The sequence below is a fragment of the Lagopus leucura genome, unplaced genomic scaffold (genome assembly GCF_019238085.1).
Source record: "Lagopus leucura isolate 7727_CA_CO unplaced genomic scaffold, USGS_WTPT01 Super-Scaffold_1, whole genome shotgun sequence".
NCBI lineage: Eukaryota > Metazoa > Chordata > Aves > Galliformes > Phasianidae > Lagopus > Lagopus leucura.
In genome coordinates this window covers 38,255,563-38,277,680 of record NW_024962250.1, presented here as the reverse complement: position 1 = coordinate 38,277,680, position 22,118 = coordinate 38,255,563, and the positions used below count along the sequence as shown (strand labels likewise).

The following is a 22,118-nucleotide window of genomic DNA, read 5'->3' as shown; positions in this document are numbered from 1 at the left end:
AGCTGTCACCAGGTGTCTCACATTGTTGTCAGAGTGGTTGAGGGCATTATCTGAGTTGTTTAAGCTGGCCTGCCTGCCTTGTTTTTCTTGTCCGTGTGGCTGAATTGTGTGGGACGCAGCTGATACTGAATTAAGCCTGGTGGGGTTATTTCTTGTTTTCCTCTAAGGAGGTTTGAGGAGCAGGAGCAACACACAGTTATTTTAAAGAAAGCTTCACTGTGCAGCCCAGAGAGAAATCCTGTATGCAAAAAAGTATGCAAAAAGGGGGTGCAGTGGGTGTGTGGCAGGTTGCAGTCATATCAAGTGAGTAGGGCATCAAAGATATTTTGAGTAATGCAGGTGGTGCTCATCATCTTCATTTTTATTCTGTTTGCCACAACAGAATAGTTCATCTGTCCCTGGTGAATACATTTTATTCAAAGTAAACTTGTAGTCTTTCAGGATTTCCTCCACTGCTGACTATTCTTGTGGTTTAACATCGCTCTAAGTTCACCCTAGCAACAGGTTATGATTGTAGGAACTACGTTTAGGTATTGTGTTCCAAGGTTGGATATTGCTAACAATATGTAGGTATAGACAGAAGAGCTGTGTAGACACTTCTGATCTTGGTTAAAACTGTGGTAGTCAATATTTGTTCCATTGGAATGGTGTTAATATCTGCAACAGGATCGCTGTCCTTCAAACTCCATATGCTGTTAATAAACTTCAGGCTATTAAGCAGCGTAGGAGGAAGAGACTATTTTTTACAGTAGTGTGTCAAAAGCAATTATATTTTAAAAACTGAAGTTAGTTTTTCCTATCTTAGAAGCCAAACACTGCGTTGATTGATTCCTCTTTCTGAGTTATCTGAATTTTCTTTAAAGTCCTCAGCCTGCAGAGTTGTGTTCAGGCTGGCTTTGGAGGCAGGGCGTGATGCAGAGAATGAGCATTTTTGTTGCAGTTTTCTTTCTTTGGTAGCAGCTTGGCTGTGCTAATTAAATGTTAAAACTTTGTCACTAATTAGTGGGTATTTAAAATACATTTTATTGCAGGGAGGAGATTGAGAACAAAGGAGAATCAGAAGGTGAAGAGGATGAGGAGGATACAGAACCTTGCCTGACTGGAACCAAAGTGAAAGTAAAATATGGACGTGGAAAGACACAGAAAATTTATGAAGCCAGCATTAAAAGCACTGAGACTGATGATGGAGAGGTTTTATATTTAGTGCATTACTATGGTTGGAATGTAAGGTGAGGAGATAGCATGTCTTGATTTCTAAAATGATGGTTACTTCCAAAAGATTTTAAGAAAAAAAAGAGAAAGATAATCAGTGGCTTGGCTGGAATGGAATTGTCAGCATGGTAGTGTTATCTGATTGTTCCATTTTTCAGTGGTAGTAATTTTGTTCATGGCATGTTGCTGTAGTATTAAAATCTCAGAATGCACTTGTATGTTTCCAAGTTTCCATCCTGCTTACACTGTGTAATCCTCTCTCCTCACAGAAGTATCCATGTAATTTATTGTGCCAGCTGGTGTCACCAGCGTCAGGCTTGAGTTTAAAGAAGCACTGGTAATAGGGAAGATGCCTTCAATTAGAAGATATACAGGCACTGAGATTTTGGCAACAGAATCTATTCTTGGATTCAGTGTTCCCTGTGATTATCAAGAATGGTTGTTACACGTGGGGAGGTTAGGAGAGAGCCCAGCAGCAAGGAACTAGAGAAAAAAAATGATCGGATTCTTCTCTTGGCAGCCATGCTTTATATTCAGTACAGCTGTAGAAATTGCTAGGTTTTGTTGTTGTTTGGAAAATGGTGATTACATAAGCAAAAATATAACAGAATTAATTTATTATTATAATTATTTTTAATAAAGCCTTTCAAGTATATAACTTCAGGTGTTCCAAGTCTGTGAATTTCTGAGTAAATTGAGCAAATTCCTTTTAGTGGCAATGTGAAGTTTGTTTGTGAGGTCGGTATCCTTCAGACAGTTTAATGGAAATTCAGAAAAAATTACTAGATTTTTTTTGAAACTTAATGTAATAATTTATTAGCAATGTAGTTGATCTTCCTAATGCCAGATACTCCATACATGTGTAGATCTGTGCTCTGCTTTGCTGCCTCTCTTTGGAAATGTTTTCTGTAATTTTCTAAACATCCTGTTGCAAACAGCCTTCTTGTATCTAATATGTTGTGACTTGCTTGTAGGTATGATGAATGGGTGAAAGCTGATCGCATTATCTGGCCTGTGGACAAAGGAGGACCAAAGAGAAAACAGAAGAAAAAAACAAAAGTAATACAGATGATTTCAATAAGTTTCTTGTAGTACCAGACTTATGACTATCTGTGTTCCTTATTTAAAAAAGAAAAAAAAAGATTCAGTCCAAGCTCTGGCTTTCTAATAAATGTGCAGGGAAAAAGGAGAAGAATTTTACACCTTAATAATAAAATGTTAATTTTCTCCCCCAGAATAAAGAAGACAGTGAAAAGGATGAGAAGAAAGATGAGGAGAAACAAAAATCGAAGCGTGGGCGACCTCCTCTGAAATCTACTCTTCCATCAAACACATCTTTATCCAAAACACCGAATAGTGAAGGTAAATCAGGAGCCAGAAGTGCACGGAACAACTTGTCAGATTCCTCACCTTTGCCAAATGGAACAGAAGGTACATCTGGTGCACTCTCGTTCTGGCATGGAAGTGCATGTAAACAGTGACGTAATGCAGTGCATTGACACGACACCTTCAGTGAACAGAGTGCTTTCAGAAGCTTTAAAATCCTGCTTAACCAGTCAGTGTACAAAGCAATATGACAAAAACACATTTCTGGTGCAGATTTGACTCTGTGAAAATTAATATTTTCAATTTTGATTTTAGCAACACCTCGCAGGCAGACAAGACGTAGCTCAGGAATGTTTGATTCTGATAGAGGATCAAACGGTGAGTGATCTCAGTCCTGTGTATGTTTTTGAGGGTTTTTTTTTTTAGTACCTTTTTTGAAAAGAAATTTTAAAATTATTATTTTTTATTATTATTATTATTATTATTTTTAACCTGCCTGTGAATTTTTATTGAGGAAGCAGGTGAATTGAAACTGCTGGAGAACACAATTTGCTCACAGGAGAGCCATGGCATGGAAGTGACAGTGCAAGTCATCCCATATTCTTTAGCCAGAGCCTTTCAGTCTTAATCCTGAGCAGACCTAGTGGAATAATAATAGTGTTTATAATGGAAGTTAAGTCCTCAGCCTCAGTACTACATCATCCAGTAAAGAAGTTAATTATATACAAATGACAGTGATATTTCTGGTATTTCTAAGCCTCTGCAAATCAGAACTGAAGTGAAATCGCCGCCTCTTTTTAGTGTGGGTCCCTGAATAATCTTCTGGTAACATCATAATGCTGAAGTTTTATGTGGTGTGTGATTCATACAATAATTTAGCAGTGTCCACGTGGGAATCTGTACAATTATTTTTGCTACTAGAAACTGTGATACAGTTATACTGGATAATTTAGGCAATAATACTGCCATCACTACTATTGTTGAGTAGGGGCTTGGGGTTGCAATAAGAACTGTAGTAAGTGGATTTTTTGTAGTTTTTTGGGATTGCTTGTTGTAAATTGATTTTAATTGCATAGATTACTGGAAAAGAGTTTGTAGTTGAAAAAAGTAATAGTTCTGTATTAAATGACCTAGGCTGCTTTTCCCTTCCATTTCTTCATTTCTTTGTTTTAAAATTTTTGCAGACTCTGCTTCGTCTGACAGCGAGGCAGATGAATCATCTGAGAAGAACATGAATGAGGAGTTTTCTCCAGAAACTTCAGAACTGGAAAAGAATGAAAAACAAAATGATGAGAAGCTAGACGAGGAAAGCCCAAAGATTCCTCACGCACTGAGAGAAAATGACAGGACTCAAGTGCAGCCATTAGAAATCCTGAAACTGGAAGTCGAAGAAAGTGAACAAATAGTGCAGATTTTTGGGAATAAAACAGAGCAAACGGAAGAAGTCAAGAGGGAAGCTGAAAAATCACCTAAAGGAAAAGGGAGAAGGAGCAAGACAAAAGATCTCTGCTTAGAGAATGCAAAGGTTTCTCCAGGAAGTCAAGAAGAGGTGGCTAATGAGTCTCTTACAGAAAATGAAAGATTAGACATGTCTTCCTTGGACTGCAAAGAGTTCTCCAGTACTACTGAAACTGAAACAGAGCCTTCCACAAAAGATAAGAAGCTTTTGAAAAGGAAGATTTTGGAGCAGGCTTCACCTGAGAAAAGAAGTCGACGAGAGAGTGAGATGGAAGTCCCAAATATTGTATCTGAAGAGAGGACCAATGAATGTACTGGGGCAGAGGAATGTAGAGGGCTGAATGCTGAAGGGTCACTCAGAACTGAAAATGAAGAAATGCCATCCCTCGTGGCAGAATCTGTGCAGCATGGGGAAGAGCTGAGGAGCGAGAACTTTCAGCGACCGTCTGAAGAGAATGATAACGTTCCCTTGAAAGATGAGGATGACACAATGCCTCACATTGGTCCTGAAACTTTGCTCTGTCATGAAGTGGACTTGGATGACTTGGACGAAAAGGAGAAGAGCAGTAGTGAAGATACGATATCGGAAAAGCCAGATCCCAGTACTTCAAATCCAGCTGCCTTACCTGCTGCTGTCCAGTCGAGCTTCTCGGTGGCCTCACCTCTGACACTTAGTCAAGACGAGTCCCGCAGCATCAAGAGCGAAAGTGACATGACTATTGAAGTGGACAGTGTGGCAGAAGAATCTCAAGAAGGGCTCTGTGAGAGTGAGTCTGCTAATGGATTTGAAGCCAGCACTACGTCCAGCAATTGTAGCATAGTGGTGCCAGAAAGAGACGTTGGAGAGAAGGGTGAGCATTTCCTGGGAGGCGTCAGTCTCTGTTTGTAGTGATTTCTGGACTTCTTCAAGTCTGGTATTACGTTGCTAAAGCTTACTACTTTGCTTTGCCTTCTAGCTTTTAATGTCTTTCTTGCTTATAAAAAGTGCTGGCTAATGGCAGAAATACTTGAGATGCTTTCTTTTTTTTTTCTCTAACTCATGTAGGTCAAAAAAGGCCCAGTGATAGCAATAGTGGAACGCTGGCAAAAAAACAAAAGCGTACTCCAAAGCGAACAAGTGCTGCAGCCAAAAATGAAAAGAATGGAACAGGTACATGCCTCAGGGAGATGAGGGGGAGGTTATGCTGTCACACAAACATGCATAGGGCCCACTGTTTCACTGTGACATGTTATTTCTGTTAGATAGGACTTGTGTTCCCATAGCTCATTTTTGGTGATTAGATCCAAACTGAAGAGGCTGAATTGAATGAGTCAGTGTATTTAGGCACTACAAGAGCACTGTTAAAGTTTTAAAATATCAAGCTAAAATAGTAATTATCTGACGTAGAATATTCAGGCATACTTAACTGGTTATGTGGAATATTGTAATTATTGTGGGAATCCAAAATATTTGCATATTGTGTAGCTTATGATTTTCTGTTTCTCGTTAAAGCTTCTGTGCTGTTAGTCATGTTTTAGAAGTGTTTCAGGTTTTTAAAGCAATTTAGTAAATACACAAGCAGTGTAGAATATCTACACAGTTGTGTGTTACCTGCTTATTTTTTGTTTTTTAAATGAAACTGTTCAGTGTCTGTTTTCAATTAGAATCCCAAAATAGGAGCCAAAGGCACCTAGTGAATCTGATGCAGTTTTTTCCAGTGTGCATTTTGGAATTTTCTGAGCAAGAAGCAACTGGTCTGTCTTAATAATTTTTCTAACTACAGCTACAGCTTTCAAACCTTGATCATTTTCATGAAATTCAAATACATTTCTCTTACTGCAGGACAAAGCAGTGACAGTGAAGACCTCCCTGTCCTGGACAGTTCCAGTAAATGTACTCCTGTAAAACACTTAAACTCATCAAAACCACAGAAGATTTCTCGATCACCTGCAAGAGTGATTTCACCTCACATCAAAGATGGAGAAAAGGACAAACACAGAGAAAAACACCACCACCAGAATTCTTCACCTAGAGTATACAAGTGGAGTTTTCAGCTCAGTAAGATTGTTGGGTTTTTTTGTTGGTTTTTTTTTTTCAATATCAACCAAAATTGTGAAAGACAAACTTTCTTGAGGCATTGCGCCTTCTGTATTTTAGAAACGTTTCAGCAGAGCTTTTGGAATTAATCCTTAAGTTTCACAGTTATGTTCACTCCTGTTTCATTTAAAATAATTATAAATTCAAAATTATCCTTTTTTCCCATTTCACTGAGGCAGGGGAGGTTTAGGTTGGATATGAGGAGGAGGTTTTTCAGCCAGAGGGTGGTGAGGCACTGGCACAGGTTGCCCAAGGAGGCTGTGGATGCCCCATCCCTGCAGGCATTCAAGGCCAGGCTGGATGTGGCTCTGGGCAGCCTGGGCTGCTGGTTGGTGACCTGCACACAGCAGGGGCTTGGAGCTGGATGAGCACTGTGCTCCTTTGCAACCCAGGCCATTCTAGGATTCTGATACCCCGTCCCATGTTTCCCTGTTCACTTGATCCCAGATAATTTTTGGCCATCTTTCAGTAAATTTGGAATTATGAAGCCTCTGTCCACTGGAATCCCAACTCTCCTATGCTCCTCAAAAAAATGAATGTAACCAAAAACTGAGGTTTTGGTGGAGTGGTCAAAGTATTAAATTGCAGTTCAGGAATTGAGACTGCTAAAATCAAGGCTGTGATTGAAGAGGTGGGGATTAGAAACTAGGATGCTAAACAACTATTTGCTGTATCTTATCTTGGTTTTTCATTATAAATATAGCTTAAAATTAAAATTGATAAGGAGAGTTTGAGTGTTAGATACCTCCCTCCTCTCCCTGATGTGTTACTGTGTAAAGAAGGATGTCTTGTTTAAAGAGTGCATCTAGCAGGAAGAGTGGAATATCTGCAGTGTAACCTCTCCTCATGGGCAGCATGATTCTTACTTGTGTTATTTGCCTGCTTTAAGGGCCTTGGATTGGGGGGAATTTGCAAGAAAATTCCTTCTAAAAAGAAAATTGTGTGAGTTTTGTTATTCTAAATTAGGCATGTGCCTTTTTGGTGTAGTTGAGAGAAGCAAGTGTTGTCTTTAGTGCTCCATCTTGTATACTCGAAGAGTTGCGTTCGTTTCTTCATCACCTCCTTTTTCTTCCTACTTTTAAGATGAACTGGACAACATGAGCAGCACTGAAAGGATCTCCTTCTTACAAGAAAAGCTACAGGAAATCCGAAAGTACTACATGTCTCTGAAGTCAGAAGTGGCCACCATAGACAGGAGAAGAAAGCGATTAAAAAAGAAAGACAGAGAAGGTAACATTCAGTTTTGCTTTATGGACTTAAATGATCTCCACAGGTCCCGTCCTGCCCCTATTATCCTGTGTGATTCTGTGTATGCTTCCCCTGAGATTGTCAGCATTTTTCATGAGAATACAGAACCTGAAGCAATTATTGGACAGCATTCTGGGGGAGAAAAAGTGGTATCTGTTGTCTTTCGTATATGTACATGTTTAGAAAGTGTATCTTTGACTTTCCAGAATGTGAACCTAGCAAAAACATTTACTGACTGTATTATAATTGTCCTTTGGAAATGTGGAATTTCTAGGGAAATCATGAGGATTAAGAAGGGAAGATTGAGGTTGGAAGTCAGGGGGAAGTTATTTGCTATGAGAGTGGTGAGGTGCTGGAACAGCTGCCCAGAGAGGCTGTGATGCCCCGTCCATCCCTGGAGGTGTTCAAGACCAGGTTGGATGGGGCCCTGGGCAGCCTGGGCTGCTGTGAGATGAGGAGGTTGGTGGCCCTGCGTGCGGCAGGGGGCTGCAGCTTTATGATCCTTGAGCTCCCTTCCAACCCAAGCCATTCTGTGATTCTGTGTTTTGAGTCAGCATAGTAAACCATCTAATGGATTGTTGCAGTTGGTGTGTGATGCAGGAAGGATAAGGTCACTCATTGAGTTTATGTGAGTATAACAACGGAAAGAGCTGCCAGAAGTTCACACCTGTTTCTGCAGTATGCCAAATCTCCGAGGTCTTTTTAATATGTATTAAGTATAGGCACCTTCATTCTCACTTGTGCTTTCGTCATCCGATGCTGACATGTTCTCTGTCTTCAGTGTCTCATGCAGGAGCATCCATGTCATCTGCTTCATCAGACACTGGAATGAGTCCATCGTCGTCCTCCCCTCCACAAAACGTGCTTGCTGTAGAATGCAGGTGATACACGTTGCTCTGCCTTGCCAGCAGCTTGCTGCCATGGACTTCAATCCTGACATTCAGCCACAGAAAGCACTCGACTGGTTTGACATTGCCAAGTATATCCTGTACACACTTCCACTGCTGGACTGTATCTGTTCTCCCCTCCTTCCCTCTCTTTTGTTGTTGTTGTTTTGTTCTGTTTTTAAGTTACCGTTCGGAGAAATTAAGCTCATTGAAGGTTTGTAGGCACAACGTGACATGCTTGTCATCGTGTTTGTTTCTGTTTTGTTTTTGTTAATGCAGAGCAAGGGCACTTATCAAATTTGAAAAGTTATGTCCAATGAAGCATTCAGGTGTTCTCGGGTAACCTTAGAGAAGCAAGTGCACCAGGTAGAGACATCAGAGTATTATCCAAATGAACTGAGTAACTGCTGCACTTTCACCGAGCCGTGGTAACTCGGTGAGTAGTTCCTCTTTGTGGAAGCACTTGCTATACAGAACTGCCAAAGTACGTGTTCAGCAATGTGCCCAGTTTTAAAGGTGTAAATGGGACAAAATAAATTGTGAAAGGAAGTGTAGTTGACTGAAAACTACAGTTGTAATAAGTCTTCCACTTTTTATAGGATTTTTGAGCACACAATTATGCAAATATTTTAATGTTTATTAATGTTTACAGTGGAATTGTGAATAGGTTTTCAGTGGACTATCTTATCCCTTGACAAAAATATTTTGTCTTTTTTCTATGTAATTTCAGAGTTTTTATTTTGTTACAAAAAGACGAAAAATGAATATATAACAACAATGAAGTTATTTAACAAGATTTCTAAAGCTGAAATTTTTGTGTAAAATAAGGTATCTTGCAACTTGTTAAATATATTTATTCAGACATTGGATGTTGTATTTTTATGTATTTTTTAAAATATTAATAAAATTGGAAAAAAAAAAAAAGAAAAAAAAAAAAAAGCAAGCAACCAAACTAGGTTAGTTCACTCTTTCAATAAAACACAGCTGTCAGTTCTGGCTCTCACAGGAGGATTTACCCGTGCCTGCATTGAAATGGGTCCGGCTCTGTGTCCTCCACCACGCAGATGTGGAAGCGGGCATCTGGATTCAACTCTGACTTTGGTTGGAAAACTTTGGCAGTCCTACTCACCTTGTTTGGAGGAACAGAATCAGTTGGGTTGCCCTTAAGATACTTTGTCGCGAGTTCTTATGTTTGCTATGCTGCCGAATGAATTTCTATCTCCCAAAGTTGAGATGCAACCATAAGGTAAAGCAACTTTGTATGCTTTTGTCTGTGGATTGTCCCACAGACAGATACAGTTTGTAAATAACTCTTCCAAAACCATGTATTTAAAGCAGTTTGCATATACATTATGTATAAAAGCGATTTTTTTATCAATTTTTTTATTCATGTTTGTACATTGGAAGGGGTTCTTGGCCCCTTTTTCTGTGTTTAATATGCTGTAGACTAATAACATAGATGCTCTAGACTGTATATCGGGATATTCTGGTTCACACAGCAGGAAGTCAGAAGGAAACACTAGTGATGGAGTAGCATTACTAAAATCAATGTTTCTTGAAATCTCATTTTACAACATTTGTCAACTTGTGATTCCAATTCCTTCCATTTTTGCAGAAAATTAAAGAAAAAGTACTCTTGTAAATGCACTTTTTCTGTCTTTTCTTAAGCAAAGCAGAACTATTTCAATGTAAGATAATTATGGAGCTCAGTAGACAGCATTAATAAAGGCCGTGTTTTAAACATAGGCTTTACATTCTATTTTTATTGAAATGATTGTTCTTGTAAATGCCTGGGCTTACCTAAACAGGACGATCAATCTGCCTGAATGGTTGTGAAGACCTTTTTCCTGAGCTGATTTACTGTTACTCTTACGTAGCTGTGAATAAAAAGCAATACTGATTTCAAAGGAAATCACGTGGGTCACAGTTCCTCAGCTCATCTCCCACGACTGCTATTAGAAATAATTTTTCTATTCCAATACGATCAGTTCTTACTTTACACAGGTCTCTAACGTCTGCCTACAGATTGCTTGATGTCTCCAGCAGACGTGCACACACTCAGCATGTGTAAGGCCATGGATGGGCTCTCAACTGTCTGTATTTCAGCACAGAGGTTCACTTACAGCTTCTCCTTATCTCTTAGGAATGTTTACCTGCTCACGTCAGCCCAGAGCTCCTCAGAGCCCTGAATTCTGTGACTGTCCCAGCAGAGAGCTGCACAGCCAGGAGAGGTGGATGACTTTCTGCCAAGCCTGGAGCACGTCACTGCCTTCCTGCTTCTGTCTCTGGCAAGAAGGACAGCAGGTAGCTGAGATTATTCAGTGGATGTTTCAAGGAATATTTTTAAATGCCTGTAGAAACTGTAGTGAAAAGAGTATTATATAATGTGGAACTACGCTGCTCTAAAATTGAAATCGACAAAACACTCTCCAAGGTCTTTTATTTCTAACTTCACAATCCCCTCATTTCTGTGTTGTTGCCATAAAGCAAACTCCAGAGTGCCTTTTCAGCGCCTTCAATTATGAATGTATTGAATTGGGATTTTTTTTATTTTTGTTTTAAGAGACGTTTGCAGGAGCAATGAAAACCAAAGCACCCTCTTGGCAGACCTCCCTGTTCTCCTGCCTCCTGATCTCCAGGTTGTGTCAAGATGAGAAGCACGACTTCCAGCTTAGTTGGCAAGGTGAAATAAACTGCAGAGGATGATGGAATCAAATACTCTTAGAACTGTTAGAAAGAGCTGGGCTCTAGGAAAATTCAGACCCTCCCCTGCCACCTACTGTTGATAAGAAAGCTGGCAGATTACTTCAGGTTGTGTATTAGCAGCTAATCTGAACACTAGAAAGCAACGTAAAACTTGCATGCAAGGACAGACAGTAAGAAAATGTTTGTATCCTTACTTCTTTTAACTTACAGTTGCTTTTTGTGAACATGTGTATCAGCTATGTGTGTACTGATGACTTTTTGTTTTTTCTAAGGTGTAAATTAAGCAACACATGGTTTAATCTGCTCATTTCTGATTCCTCCTCGCATCTGAGAAACCTCTTAATCAGTACTTCTGTCTTTCAGAGATGTTGGGACAATAATAAAGCATTATTTCAACAGAATTTAAATAGGATTACAGTAATAATTAAAAGCACAACAAGAGCAGGTAAGTTGCATCTTCCTGAAGCACTGTGTTTGACTTTCACATGGAGCAGCACAGACCTTAAAGCTATGGGATGGTAGAGAGGAAAAAGTGCAATCAGCTCTTCACTGTGTGTTATTCTGTGCAAGCTGCTCTCAGATTGTAAATTAATTTAGATACACAGTGACAGATGAATCCAGGCAGCAATTTTTGAAGCAGGTTCATCTGTGGGAATGGCTACTAGAATTGCACACGATGGGTTTGGTGGGGAGGGAAGCAGGATCCATGGATTCTGAGCTCACATCTCTGCTCAGTGCTGAGGGCACCTCCTTTCTGCAAACGGCTTTGTCAGCCAGATGGAATTTCACCCTGACAAGTCGGTGTCAAATCCTTCCAATAAAATGTTCTTTTCCCCGTTAAAAAAATGTTCTCTGCTTGTCTGAGGTGGTCAAATGGGTTTCTGAGCAGCATTTACTGGAATTCTTTTACAGCAGAAAGTCTGAGAAAAGTGGTTCTGCTCTTCTTAAGAGCGTGTTTGGTTTGATCACTTGAAACAAAGCTGACAGGTGAGCTGGAAGAGTGATTTACAAGCTGCAACAAAAAAAGGACTGTTCACAGAGGTATGTTGAGCTGTTTATTTCACAGTGCCCTTTGCATTTTGCAAATACTGTGCACTGAAACCTCAGTTATTTTTAGGTCTCTGTACTTGGATTTTATTGTTTGCTGCAGTTTGCAGGATAAAGGCTACCTCTGGAGATGGAAGGAACACGACAGAGCAGCAGAACCAATGGGGTGCTGCCAGAGCCTGACTGTAACGTCAGGGCTTAGAAAAAAAGGCTTTTTATAATTAGCTCACACTTAGCAAGCTATCACCCTCAGATTTTGAGCAATTCTGTCATTCTGCCATGTTCTCTTCCTCCAGGTAGGATGGTTTGCGAACACATCCCCGGAGAGTTTAAAATCATTCACCTTCATTAGTGACTACCTGATGACCATTATTTGTGCTTGTTTGGTTTTGGTTTGGGTTGATGTTTCTGGAGGAGAAGGGGGGAATCCATGAGTTCCACAAGGATTTACTGTTCTCATCCACTGCTCTGGAGGAATATATAGACTCAGTTTTTCTTTTTTAAATGCAACTGGTCTCAAAATGTACCTACTGTAATGCACTTTGGTGGTGGATTTTCTGAGTAGTCACATCCTGATGATGAATTTTGCCATTTAAAGAAAACAGAGAAGGTAGGACACTCAGCCATGCAGCAGTTAACCATAGCTCACCCTTTCTGGCTTCGCTACCTTCCCTGTTCTGAACTCTCAGCCCGATGTGTGCAGTTACTCCTGCTGTTTCCCCATGTTTCAGAGCAGGGCTGTGCTGGCTGGTGCTGCTGTAGGTCTGCAGCTCCCCGTGGTTTGTATTGTCTGTTGGCTTGTACTGACAGCTTTCAAAGATGAAAATACGTCTGTCTCAGTTTTATGGCATTTGGCTTTCATTTAGCATTATAGCTCACTATGACAACACAGGAGCGTTGTGAACCTTACTTCCTCTGCAAAACATAGTTTGCCAGCATAGAGAATCAGCACTAGAGGCCCATTGCAGCTGTGCAAGCCTGCAGGACATTTAGCAGCAGTGTATTTGCTTGTATTGAGCCATGCTCTGGACAGTTATTACATGGTGTTGGCTCTATCTCTCTATTTCCCAGGTTTTCAGTCACCCAGCAGTATTTCCATGCAGCCCCATCAGTTTCTTCAGCTATTTCTAAACCACTTCGTTGCTAATCCCTCATCTGGGTACAGCTTGACCCAATTTGCCACCATCCTGCCAGCTCTGCTGATTACGTAAGGAGCAAGAGAAGGCATTTATGTGAAATACATTGCTTGTGTTGTGCAAGGGTGACTTATCCTTTTTAACAAGCCACTTGTTCACGTGTGCACAGTCTTACAGCCATTGTTCATCACGCTGCTCACTCTTTAACCCTTTCCCTTTTCACTTTATCACCAGGTGGCTGTGCTTCATCCCAGCTCCTCCTGCTGCCTGCTCCACCCTGAAGTGTAACTGGCACCACCCCACGTCTCCTGAAGACAAGAAAAAGCTGTAAGTATTTTGTTTATTACTATAATTTTCCTCATGTGTTGCCTACAGCACCCTAGGGAGGCCCTGCAGGGCTCAGAGGCTCTGTTCTCTGCGGAGATAAGCGGGCCTTGCTGTGAAAGCATGGCAGGATGGGTAGCCAGCACCCCACTCCTCACTGATAAGGTGGTTTGGAGTGCACCTTGGGGCTGAGGAGGCTTGAAATGAGGCAGCAGTGGCTCCAGGTGTGTTGCTGGAGCCCTGGCACACACACACATGCAACACAAACTTGGGCAGAAAGAGGGGCAAGGCTCCCTCCCTCTACACTCCAGTAAGAGCAGGATCTATCAGATACAGAACTGGATTTCTGCTTTGATGAATTGAAATCTGTCTAATCTCCCTTCACACTGCATAAACAAATGTCAGCAGGGAGGCACGCTGCCTTCCTATGTACAGTTAGGGTGCTTCCCACAGCACTCCTCTTGCTTTCCACCTGCAGTCGGTTCCAGCTTTCTGAGCTCAGGTATTAGAGTGCAGAGTGTCTCCTTGCACTGAAGTCACAGCCATGCTCCATTTCCTGGCATTCAGCCTTTTCTTTGCCCTTTGTGCCCAGTTACAAGCCCAAGCACTCAGTGGGACTTACAGAAATTTGGACCTTGCTCTTATCCCTGAGAGCAAGGCTTTGGTTTGACCTTTCCTGTTTGATACGTGCCGACCAGTAGCTGCAGTGTAGCCTTCTGGTTCAGACACCTATCTAAAGAGGAAGGATCTCTGTTCTTGTCTCTGCTTCAGTGAGCATTGCCTCTAAGATGTGGCCATTCACACACCCAGCCCCACCAACCCAGCTCCAGGCAGGCTGCACAGATACTGCATTGAAATATAGGAGAAGATGGCAACTTTTTTTCCCCCCTTGATAACAGTGGGTTGAGGTGACTTTAAAGCTGCAGTCCAAGGAAACGGGGGAACCTGAAAGTAATTTATTAACTAAGTCTCTCTAATACTTGCCTAACCTTTAGTACAATAAACCCATTTTAACAAATATTTACACATCTCCTTACTCCCCCAAGCCCCAAAATGTGAGGGAAAAAATGTTTTTTTAATCCTCTCCACCCTCAAGGAGTTTGGCCCAAAGGACACGAATGTCCTGCACTCCCATCACCTAAACTCTTACAGTCGCTCTTCTGACTGTTCTCTTTGCATACTTGAGATGCAATAGAAAAATAGGAGCATTTCAGTGATACATTGTCTTTAAACATTAACAAAAAGGCTTCTAAGTAAAGCCTTTAATATCTGATATGGATACTTCTGATGGTCAAGAACATTTGTGGTTCAACTGTAGAAAACAATCTGGATGTTACAAGTGTGTTATTCCTTTGGAAAAAAAATAAAACACCAACCAGGCCATTGCTGCCTTATTTGGGCTCTTTTTTAGCCTTTGCTATTTTAGAATTAGCTCTTAACCATCTCCAAGGGAACGAGGCATGGGGGGACATAGGAAAAAGCAGTGATGTGGATACTACAAAACACGTCAACAAGAAGTTAGAACGTATTTATTTCTTCCACCTTTGAAATGCATAGAAACGGATCTGTGTGGGGAGCTGGGGCAGCTTTAAAGAGCAGCAAGCAGAGCGGTGCCAGGTGGAAGTGGCAGGAGTACTGGCTGCAGTCAGTGCCTTGTGCTCCACACCCTGGGTAGCTGAACAGTAGGAAAGGAGAGCAAACAAGAAAAACAAAGGACAGGATTTTATTTTTTTTTCTTTTGTCACTAATGGAAATCAAAAGCTATAAGGAAGCCAACAACAAAAAAGCATGTGGGCTGGCCCCCTGCCACTTCTGCTCCTTATTGCTGCTTTTCTATCTAACAACTGCTATTTCATGTCAGCTGCCAGGTTCTGCTTCAGCCTTCGCTGCTTGATATTTCAAAATCTGTATGGTAATCCTGACATCCAGTTCCATTTGTTAGTGTATTTTATTAGGAAGAACTGAAGTCAAACGTGCCTGTTAGCTATCAGGGCATCACAGTGGTTACTGATGAAAGTGCACAGTGTTTTTCTCTATTCTGTATTTCAGAACACAGCTATTGGGTAATGAAATAGCAAGTTGTCATTCTGCTGTACTAGCAATCTGACTGTGGGATCTCAGCTATCAAGATCCTTTCAAAAGAAGCAGTGTTTATTCCTGAGCCAACAGCACATAATCAGAACGGTTTTCTCAGACTTTGCTCTGCACTCAGTCAGCAGCAAATGAAAAGGCATCGCCTTGTACGCATCTATTCACACTGAACTGTGTGAATGCCAACAGAAAGGAGGAGCCTGCCAGCAAGCTCAGTGCTTGGAGCACATCGTGCTTACAGCCAGCAGCAATGCCAGTTTTGGAGGACCACTGGGTCCCCCAGAGGGAAACAAGGAGCGTAGAGTCGTTGCCTCTGTCAAAGGTGCTGCTATGACACGTTACTGTCACTTGTGAATGACCTGGTGAAGCATAAGGCCAACGTAACCTAGGGATAAGCTGGCAGGCAACCCTGCCTACCTGAACTCATTAGTTACAGCAAATGACTGCTGCTTACAGTAGCTCTTAGCTTGATGCTCTAACAGGCTGCAGTCAGCACTCCAGGGCACTCAGAATGATCTTAAGGCTCTAAGAGAGCAGCTGGCAACGAAACAAAAGTTCTTCCCAAGTTGAGAGATGTAAAACATTCACAAATCCCTACCTGCTAAAACCAATCCATTAATTAGTTATCTACCAAGCAGCAAAGAATGAACAAGAGTCCATAGGAGGATGATGAGGAATGAAACTGCAACCAAAACATGGCTCTCAAAGTGTCCCAAATGATCTTTGGAAAAAACATACATACAACTGTATGGTTCCATTTACTTTACTTGAATTAAATTAAAAAAATGTATTTCCATATTACACTTCTTTTGCCTCTGAATCAGTCCTGACAGAAGAAAAAGTATAACTTTCCCATCCTCTTGAAATTGAAACATAGTAGTCTGTGGGCCCTGAAAAAAAAATTGCTTTATTCCACTGCAGAATGGAAAAGACCTCAGCAAGAGACTCTGTTGTCAGACAGCACTCTCCAACTCTTTGCATTGCCCTCCACGGCTTCCAGTTTCCAAACACACCTACAGCAATCTCTGGAGTTGCTGGACATGCACCTTGACAGTAGGAAATCCAAAATGTGTTCTTGCCCAGTGAACACTGGCACTGCTCGTGAAGTCTGAACAGAGTGCTCTTGTCTAACGAGGTTGGCTCAGCAGTCCTGCTTTCGCTGCCAGAGCTTCGTTCTGCTGAATGTGATACTCCTGAAATCTCATGGAGATCCTCTGTGTCATTTTCAAGTACTTCTGTAGGCAGTGTTCTGAGCAAGTTATCTGGAGGAAGAGGAAAACAGCTTCAGAGAGTGATGGAGACGCCCTCCTCAGCAGAATCCCAAGTGAAATAGTCAGGTATATAATATGAACTGACTACATCTCATGGTCTGTGTTCAGACCTAACTGTTCAGCCTCTCTGTGCAGTAGAAAATGGGAAGCTTAGTTTTTTGAGGAATGCTTGAAATGTCTTTTAATTTTATTCTCATAAAAAGGCCTTCATGAAAAACGTCTTGGAGCCAGGAGATGTTAACACTTCATCCCTTGGATTGCTCTTGTGAAGTGGAAGTACACAAAGGATTTTATTTTGCAGTGAGTACTAAACCTAAGAAAGGTTGTTTTTGTGTTGTTTCCCTCCTCTCTTTCTGAATCCTGGTTTGCAAACACTAATTTTTGACAGCCAGATCTGCTCTACTGTGTGGTAGCTCAGGTTAATCTTTTTTTGACCTTGTTCCTATTAGCTCTAGCAGCCTGGTTCACCTTCACAGGACAGCCCCTGAAGTGCTACCAGACAGCTTGCTGGATAGGGGACAAACACCAGGGCCTGTTCCACAGCTGCTGTCGTGTTTTCAAGTGAGGGCATTTTATTTTCTCTTTCAATAATTGTAGAGAAAAAGCCATGGGATCTATTTCTGAGTTACAGTTCTACAGTCAGATATTCAGTTCCAAACCTTTCAGTCACTGTAGAAGTCATCACACTTAAATACAAAAGATGAGCACCTTGCATGATTACCAGAAAACCAGAAACTGCTTTAATGCTGCTCAGTATAAAGGGATGTGGAAAGCAGAGATGATGGAAGAAAAACAAGATAACCTGCAACTGTACATTTTCTCCATTCTACTTTCTCTCTCCCTGACCTGGCATCAGTTACAGTAAAACCTGTTCAGCAGGAGTTAAGTCTGACTAGGAAACAAATGCTGTTGGATTCTAGAAGCACCCCAAGCCACATCTCCCAGAGGGTGTGGTGTCTGTGATGCCCTGCCTGGGGAAGCCTAGACTTGTAGTGAAGAGTGCAGTATGGAACGAGGGCAGCAGCTGCTTTTACAAATGCAGAATCTCCAAGATCCACAAAGGCATTTATCTTAATTCTTAAAGTATGACTTTAAATAGGAAATTAGGATCAGAGCAGACCAGTCATCCACTCAGACCAATATTCCACATCCACGAGGGCCACAGCCAGGTGCTTTGCAGGAAAAGCATCCAGCGTAGCTCGAGCAGCTAAAATGAGCTGGTGAAAGACAATGGCAAAACCTTATCCAGAGTAATTCTGACACCTGCATTCGAGAACGTTTCCAACAAAGCAAATGCAGAGAATTTTCATGGGAACAAATGATCTGTCTTGGGAAGCCAGGAGAGCTTGGTTTAGCGCAGCAAAACAAAAGCTGAACGGAGAGATGATTTCTGCCTGCACTGAGGGACAGCTGTTAAACTCTAAGGAGGCAGCAAATGCTCAAACACAACGCAGGTTTAAATCTTTGTGTGTGGTTTAGGTGGTTTTTGGGTGTTTTTTTTTCCTGGTAGCAGGAAAGCTGGAGTTAAGTAAAGCTATTAGACTTTTAACCAATTATATTAATTATACCAGTCTGAAGCCTCCCAGCAAGCAACAAAAGGCCAAGGACAACATGCAACTCGTGTGAGCCAGAGCCTTTTCTTCTGGCAGATGGGTACGTGATGGAGCTCCCTGCACTGCAGGCAACTGGACTGAGCAGCCAGAGCTGTGGGGGCAATAGATTTCCACCAGCACACCTCCCTGCTCACTGCATGCCAGAACACTTCCACTCCTCCAAAGACAGCTGATGAGCTTTTCAGCTAACTGGAAGATGCAAACTGTCCAAATCACTTCTGAAATTTGAGTATTAAACAGAAATTCTGCCTAAAGGTAATTAAAAGCATAGGAAACATTTACATACCTCTTCTGGTTTAACTTCTCTGGTGGTGAAATCCCTTATACAATCCATGAAGCAATTTTCTGTAATTTTATTATATGTTCCCAGGAACTCCTTGAACTGCATTAAAAATTGAAAACACCATTAAAAAATATCTCTGTCTCCATTCATTTTTTTCCTTATGCACAGCTCCATGAGCTGCTTGGTGATGGTGACATTCAAAGGACAACTCATCAGAAACAACTTACTTCCAGCAGCAGATTCAGCACCAAATGCTGTTAGTGCTTAAATAGGCCCAGTGCTGTATGGGACAGGTGTGAGTGTTGCTTGACAGAGAATTAATCTCATCCCAGAGGACAACATAGAGAGGTTTTCCTCCTGCCCCATGCCCTGTGCCTTTTGCTCTATGTGACAGATGCACCACTCAAGAACACAGCACTCACCTGCTTGATCTGATCAGTTTCTGATATTTGTCCAGCCATATTCTGCTCTCTGTGATTCTGCCACCTGTTCTGAAGATAAAAGTTGAGTTCTGCACAAGAAACCATACACACACCACAACATTTTTGAAGAGAGCCAAGCTGTACATGTTCCCTAAGTGTACTTAAATGCAATGGTGTCAGCAAACTTTCAAGCCACCCACATAAAGTTTTCTGACTTGTATTCAGCTAAAAGAATATCCAGGATAGTTCCAGATGTTGAGTTCTTTCCAGATCTACCTGCTAACTGCTGTCCTTTTAACACTTTATACATTTGGAACAGCTGAAATGACTACATGGGAGGGTGGAGAAAGGTGTGGAATGTTTATAAAGGCTTTCAAATACATGAAGTACAACTGGAGTGGAGGAGAAGCAAGCAGGAACGTTATCTAGCCTTCTAATTCAGTGACTTGAGCTGTCATTTGCAGAAAGAACTGTAAGGCAAACAAATATAAACCAGTGCCAACTCTGAATGAACTAGCATGGATCAGAAATGGATGAATGGATTCAGGGCAGCTGCATTCTCACCAAACACTTCAACTAGCGCCAGCGTTCTGGTCACTGAATGTAGCATGTGAAATTCAAGAAATGGTAACAAATTGAGGGCAGCCTTAAAGAAAGAAAAACAGACAAATGAAAAGGGAAGAACGAGCAGCCAGGGATCCAAGAATTTAAGCAAGCATCCTTAAGGGTGGCTCGCATTCCTCATCTAACACCATAAACAAGTTAAAGCTTGAAAGTGCACCTCTAGGCAGCCTTCAAGAACAGTGAAAGCATGGCCTCCTTTCCCATGCTTGACATATTACCCAAGGCCTATCACCCACGGTAATGTCAGTTAATGTTACACCTCGAAGAGAAGATGATCCTTCAGTTTTATTCACAGTAATGAGTGGAAGAAAAATCAGTGCCAAACTATAATGACTTTGTGAAGAAAGCTCCTTCAGCCCTCTAGCGAGTGCAACTGCTAATTACTGTGAACAAGAACAAAGTGAGTTATTTCTACAAGAGAAAGAAGCAATTAAAATAGCACTGCGGAGCTCCTGCAAGCATGCAGCCACCCTCCTCCTCCCAGTAGTGGAACAAGGGTAATATCTGCCTCTTAAAGTTACACTTCATTGCTATGTGTGTAGCGATAGAATTGAGGGACTGGAGATAAGGAGCACGTGTGGTTCTTGGGTTTAAGATCTCCATCCCCGTGACCAAGAAGGCCTCACGAGGCAATGGATTACTCTGTTTTAAAGAGAACCTACGAGATATGATTACTGAGAAGCAAAGCATTGCTGAGGTTATTGTAACCTCTCACTTGTTTTAAGAGAAGTGGACACAAATGTCATCTGGGAGAACTGCTGAAATGAGGGCAGTTCTACTCTCCCATTTCTCTGTCTGTTACAAGAGAAAAAAACAGTGAGAATGCTGCCAATCCACTTTATGTTGATGATTAAACAGACAGCCCGAGCCCACAAGGTACAGAAAAGACTTTTGTCCTCTCCCATGCACCGAAAGTTAACAGCTCCAGACCCTCCCTGTGCCTTTCTCACACTCAGTATTGCTTCACTGTGTTTGCTTACAACAAACCTGAAGTTTTCCTCTTCTGTCACTTGTTTGGCAAGCTTAAGATTATGCCCAACTGAGTTGCAGCTCCACAACGCCTGTACACTTGCACTTGGGAAGCAGCTCTGACTTAAAACAACCTAATGGCACCATCTTATTTTACATGTCTGAAGCACCAGTCCCTCTGCAGCTACTTTGTGCAGCGCAGGCAGTGAAATTATATGGCTTTAGTGCACATCTTGGTGCGTGGTCAAGGACCATTGGTGACTGCAAAGCCACACTTGAAATCATGTGGATCATGAGGAAAGCAGCAGTAGCTGGGAGATCCCATCTCAAAGAGCCCTGGTGCTCCTCCAGGTGAGTTGTTACATACCAGAGAGATGTTCTTTTGAAAAGAAAACTGAGCAAAAGCAGGGGGCTCAAGAACCATACAATGGCTTGGGTCAGAAGGGATCTCAAAGATAATGTGACCGGAGCAGGATTAATGGGACAGGCAGGGTTACCAGCCACTACATGGGGCACCAGCTCAGGCTGCACGGAGCCCATCCATGGCCTTGGGCACCTGCAAGGATGGAGCACCCGCAGCTCTGTGCAGCAGTGCCAGGGCCTCTGAATGATGAGTTTCCCCCTGACACCTAATCTGAATCTCCCCTCTTTTGGTTTAAAACCACTCCCCCTCCTTCTGTTATTGTCAGACGTAAAAAGTTGGTTTCCCTCCTGCTTAAAGCTCTCCGTAAGTACCGCAAGGCCTCAACGAGGTCTCCTCGCAGCAACAGGTCAGCAGTGATTCCCTAATCTTGACTCAACAGCATCCTTTCCCATGGAAACAAAACAAGCTCTGTTTCCCTCTTCCCGCCCAGCCCTCTCGCGGAACTCGTTCCTTCGCTGTCTGTGGCGGCGCAGCTCTGCCCCCTAGCGGCGGCATTGTGCAATGCAGGAGGCAGCGAGGCGCCCTGACGGGGCCTCCCGGACCGCCCGCACGGGAATGCCATCCAACAGACAAGAAGCGCTCCTCCACGCGCGGCCTGCCGTTTCAGTCGCGCCAGGCCTGCCCGATGCCTGCGGTTCCGAGCGCTCCGCGCCCGCGCTAAGGTAAAGCTCCTCGCTCTTCTCCCACATCCCTCAGCTCTCCCTTTCAAGGGCACCTCGCACCCCCTGCCCGCGCGGCCCGAGGACGCGGCCCTTCCCCGCCGCTGAGGAACGCGACTCCTCGCAGCTCCCGCTCCGCGCCTTCCCGCCGCCCGCGCGCGCACTCACCGCACCACCACGAGTCCGGGCCGCGCGGGGGGAAGGAGAGACTCGGCTATCGGCCCGCCGATTCGACAAAAAGCCCCGCGGCGAATCAGGGAGCGCAGCGGGCTCACCGATAGCTTTACCTCGTGGGCGGCGCGCGACAGGAAGTGCGTCAGAACGGCGCGCCTGAGGGGGAG

At 42.6% G+C, this 22,118-nt stretch overlaps 3 protein-coding genes across 19 annotated transcripts in view; 2 read left to right on the top strand and 1 right to left on the bottom strand.

Moving 5' to 3' along the window:
• Window positions 1–18,823, top strand: part of ARID4A (AT-rich interaction domain 4A) — a 53,122-nt gene extending 34,299 nt beyond the window's left edge. The window contains exons 17-30 of one of the 14 annotated variants that reach the window (XR_006177679.1): window positions 1,032–1,229; window positions 2,187–2,271; window positions 2,448–2,643; window positions 2,854–2,916; window positions 3,723–4,847; window positions 5,042–5,146; window positions 5,819–6,034; window positions 7,157–7,303; window positions 8,103–9,454; window positions 10,352–10,512; window positions 10,772–10,891; window positions 11,278–13,424; window positions 16,743–16,849; window positions 16,987–18,822. Coding sequence is in view for 1 of the 14 variants with exons in the window: in XM_042864708.1 (XP_042720642.1) it covers window positions 1,032–1,229; window positions 2,187–2,271; window positions 2,448–2,643; window positions 2,854–2,916; window positions 3,723–4,847; window positions 5,042–5,146; window positions 5,819–6,034; window positions 7,157–7,303; window positions 8,103–8,206 (2,239 nt within the window). In the remaining 13 variants the exon portion in view is untranslated. Of the gene's footprint in view, window positions 1–1,031; window positions 1,230–2,186; window positions 2,272–2,447; window positions 2,644–2,853; window positions 2,917–3,722; window positions 4,848–5,041; window positions 5,147–5,818; window positions 6,035–7,156; window positions 7,304–8,102; window positions 9,852–10,351; window positions 10,513–10,771; window positions 13,425–15,470; window positions 16,850–16,986 lie in introns of those variants that run through there. The other 13 variants (XR_006177675.1, XR_006177682.1, XR_006177676.1 and 10 more) reach the window with 13 other exon arrangements.
• Window positions 16,260–22,073, bottom strand: TIMM9 (translocase of inner mitochondrial membrane 9). Of its 4 annotated transcripts, none has more exons than XM_042864748.1 (4): window positions 21,946–22,073; window positions 19,102–19,190; window positions 18,683–18,778; window positions 16,260–16,774 (listed from the first exon to the last, which is right to left on the bottom strand). In XM_042864748.1, exons 2-4 carry the CDS (start codon window positions 19,138–19,140, stop codon window positions 16,640–16,642), a joined length of 270 nt encoding a protein of 89 aa, XP_042720682.1. In that variant the 5' UTR covers window positions 19,141–19,190; window positions 21,946–22,073; the 3' UTR covers window positions 16,260–16,639. The 4 variants fall into 4 exon arrangements, with proteins under 4 accessions (XP_042720682.1, XP_042720689.1, XP_042720674.1 ...); XM_042864755.1 differs by having other exon boundaries at window positions 19,102–19,170; XM_042864740.1 differs by having other exon boundaries at window positions 19,102–19,165.
• Window positions 21,645–22,118, top strand: part of KIAA0586 (KIAA0586 ortholog) — a 65,955-nt gene continuing 65,481 nt past the window's right edge. Inside the window, exon 1 of the mRNA XM_042864660.1 lies at window positions 21,645–21,780. The gene's annotated coding sequence lies outside the window, so the exon portion shown is untranslated. The remainder of the gene's footprint in view (window positions 21,781–22,118) is intronic.

Coding starts and splice junctions, on each gene's coding strand:
- TIMM9 (XM_042864732.1), bottom strand. CDS start 19,206: ATGGTTTCTTGTGCAGAACTCAACTTTTATCTTCAGAACAGGTGGCAG. Junction 18,779..19,101: donor AAACTGATCAGATCAAGCAG/GTGAGTGCTGTG, acceptor TTTTTAATGCAG/TTCAAGGAGTTCCTGGGAAC. Junction 16,775..18,682: donor GAGAAGTTAAACCAGAAGAG/GTATGTAAATGT, acceptor CTCTTCCTCCAG/ATAACTTGCTCAGAACACTG.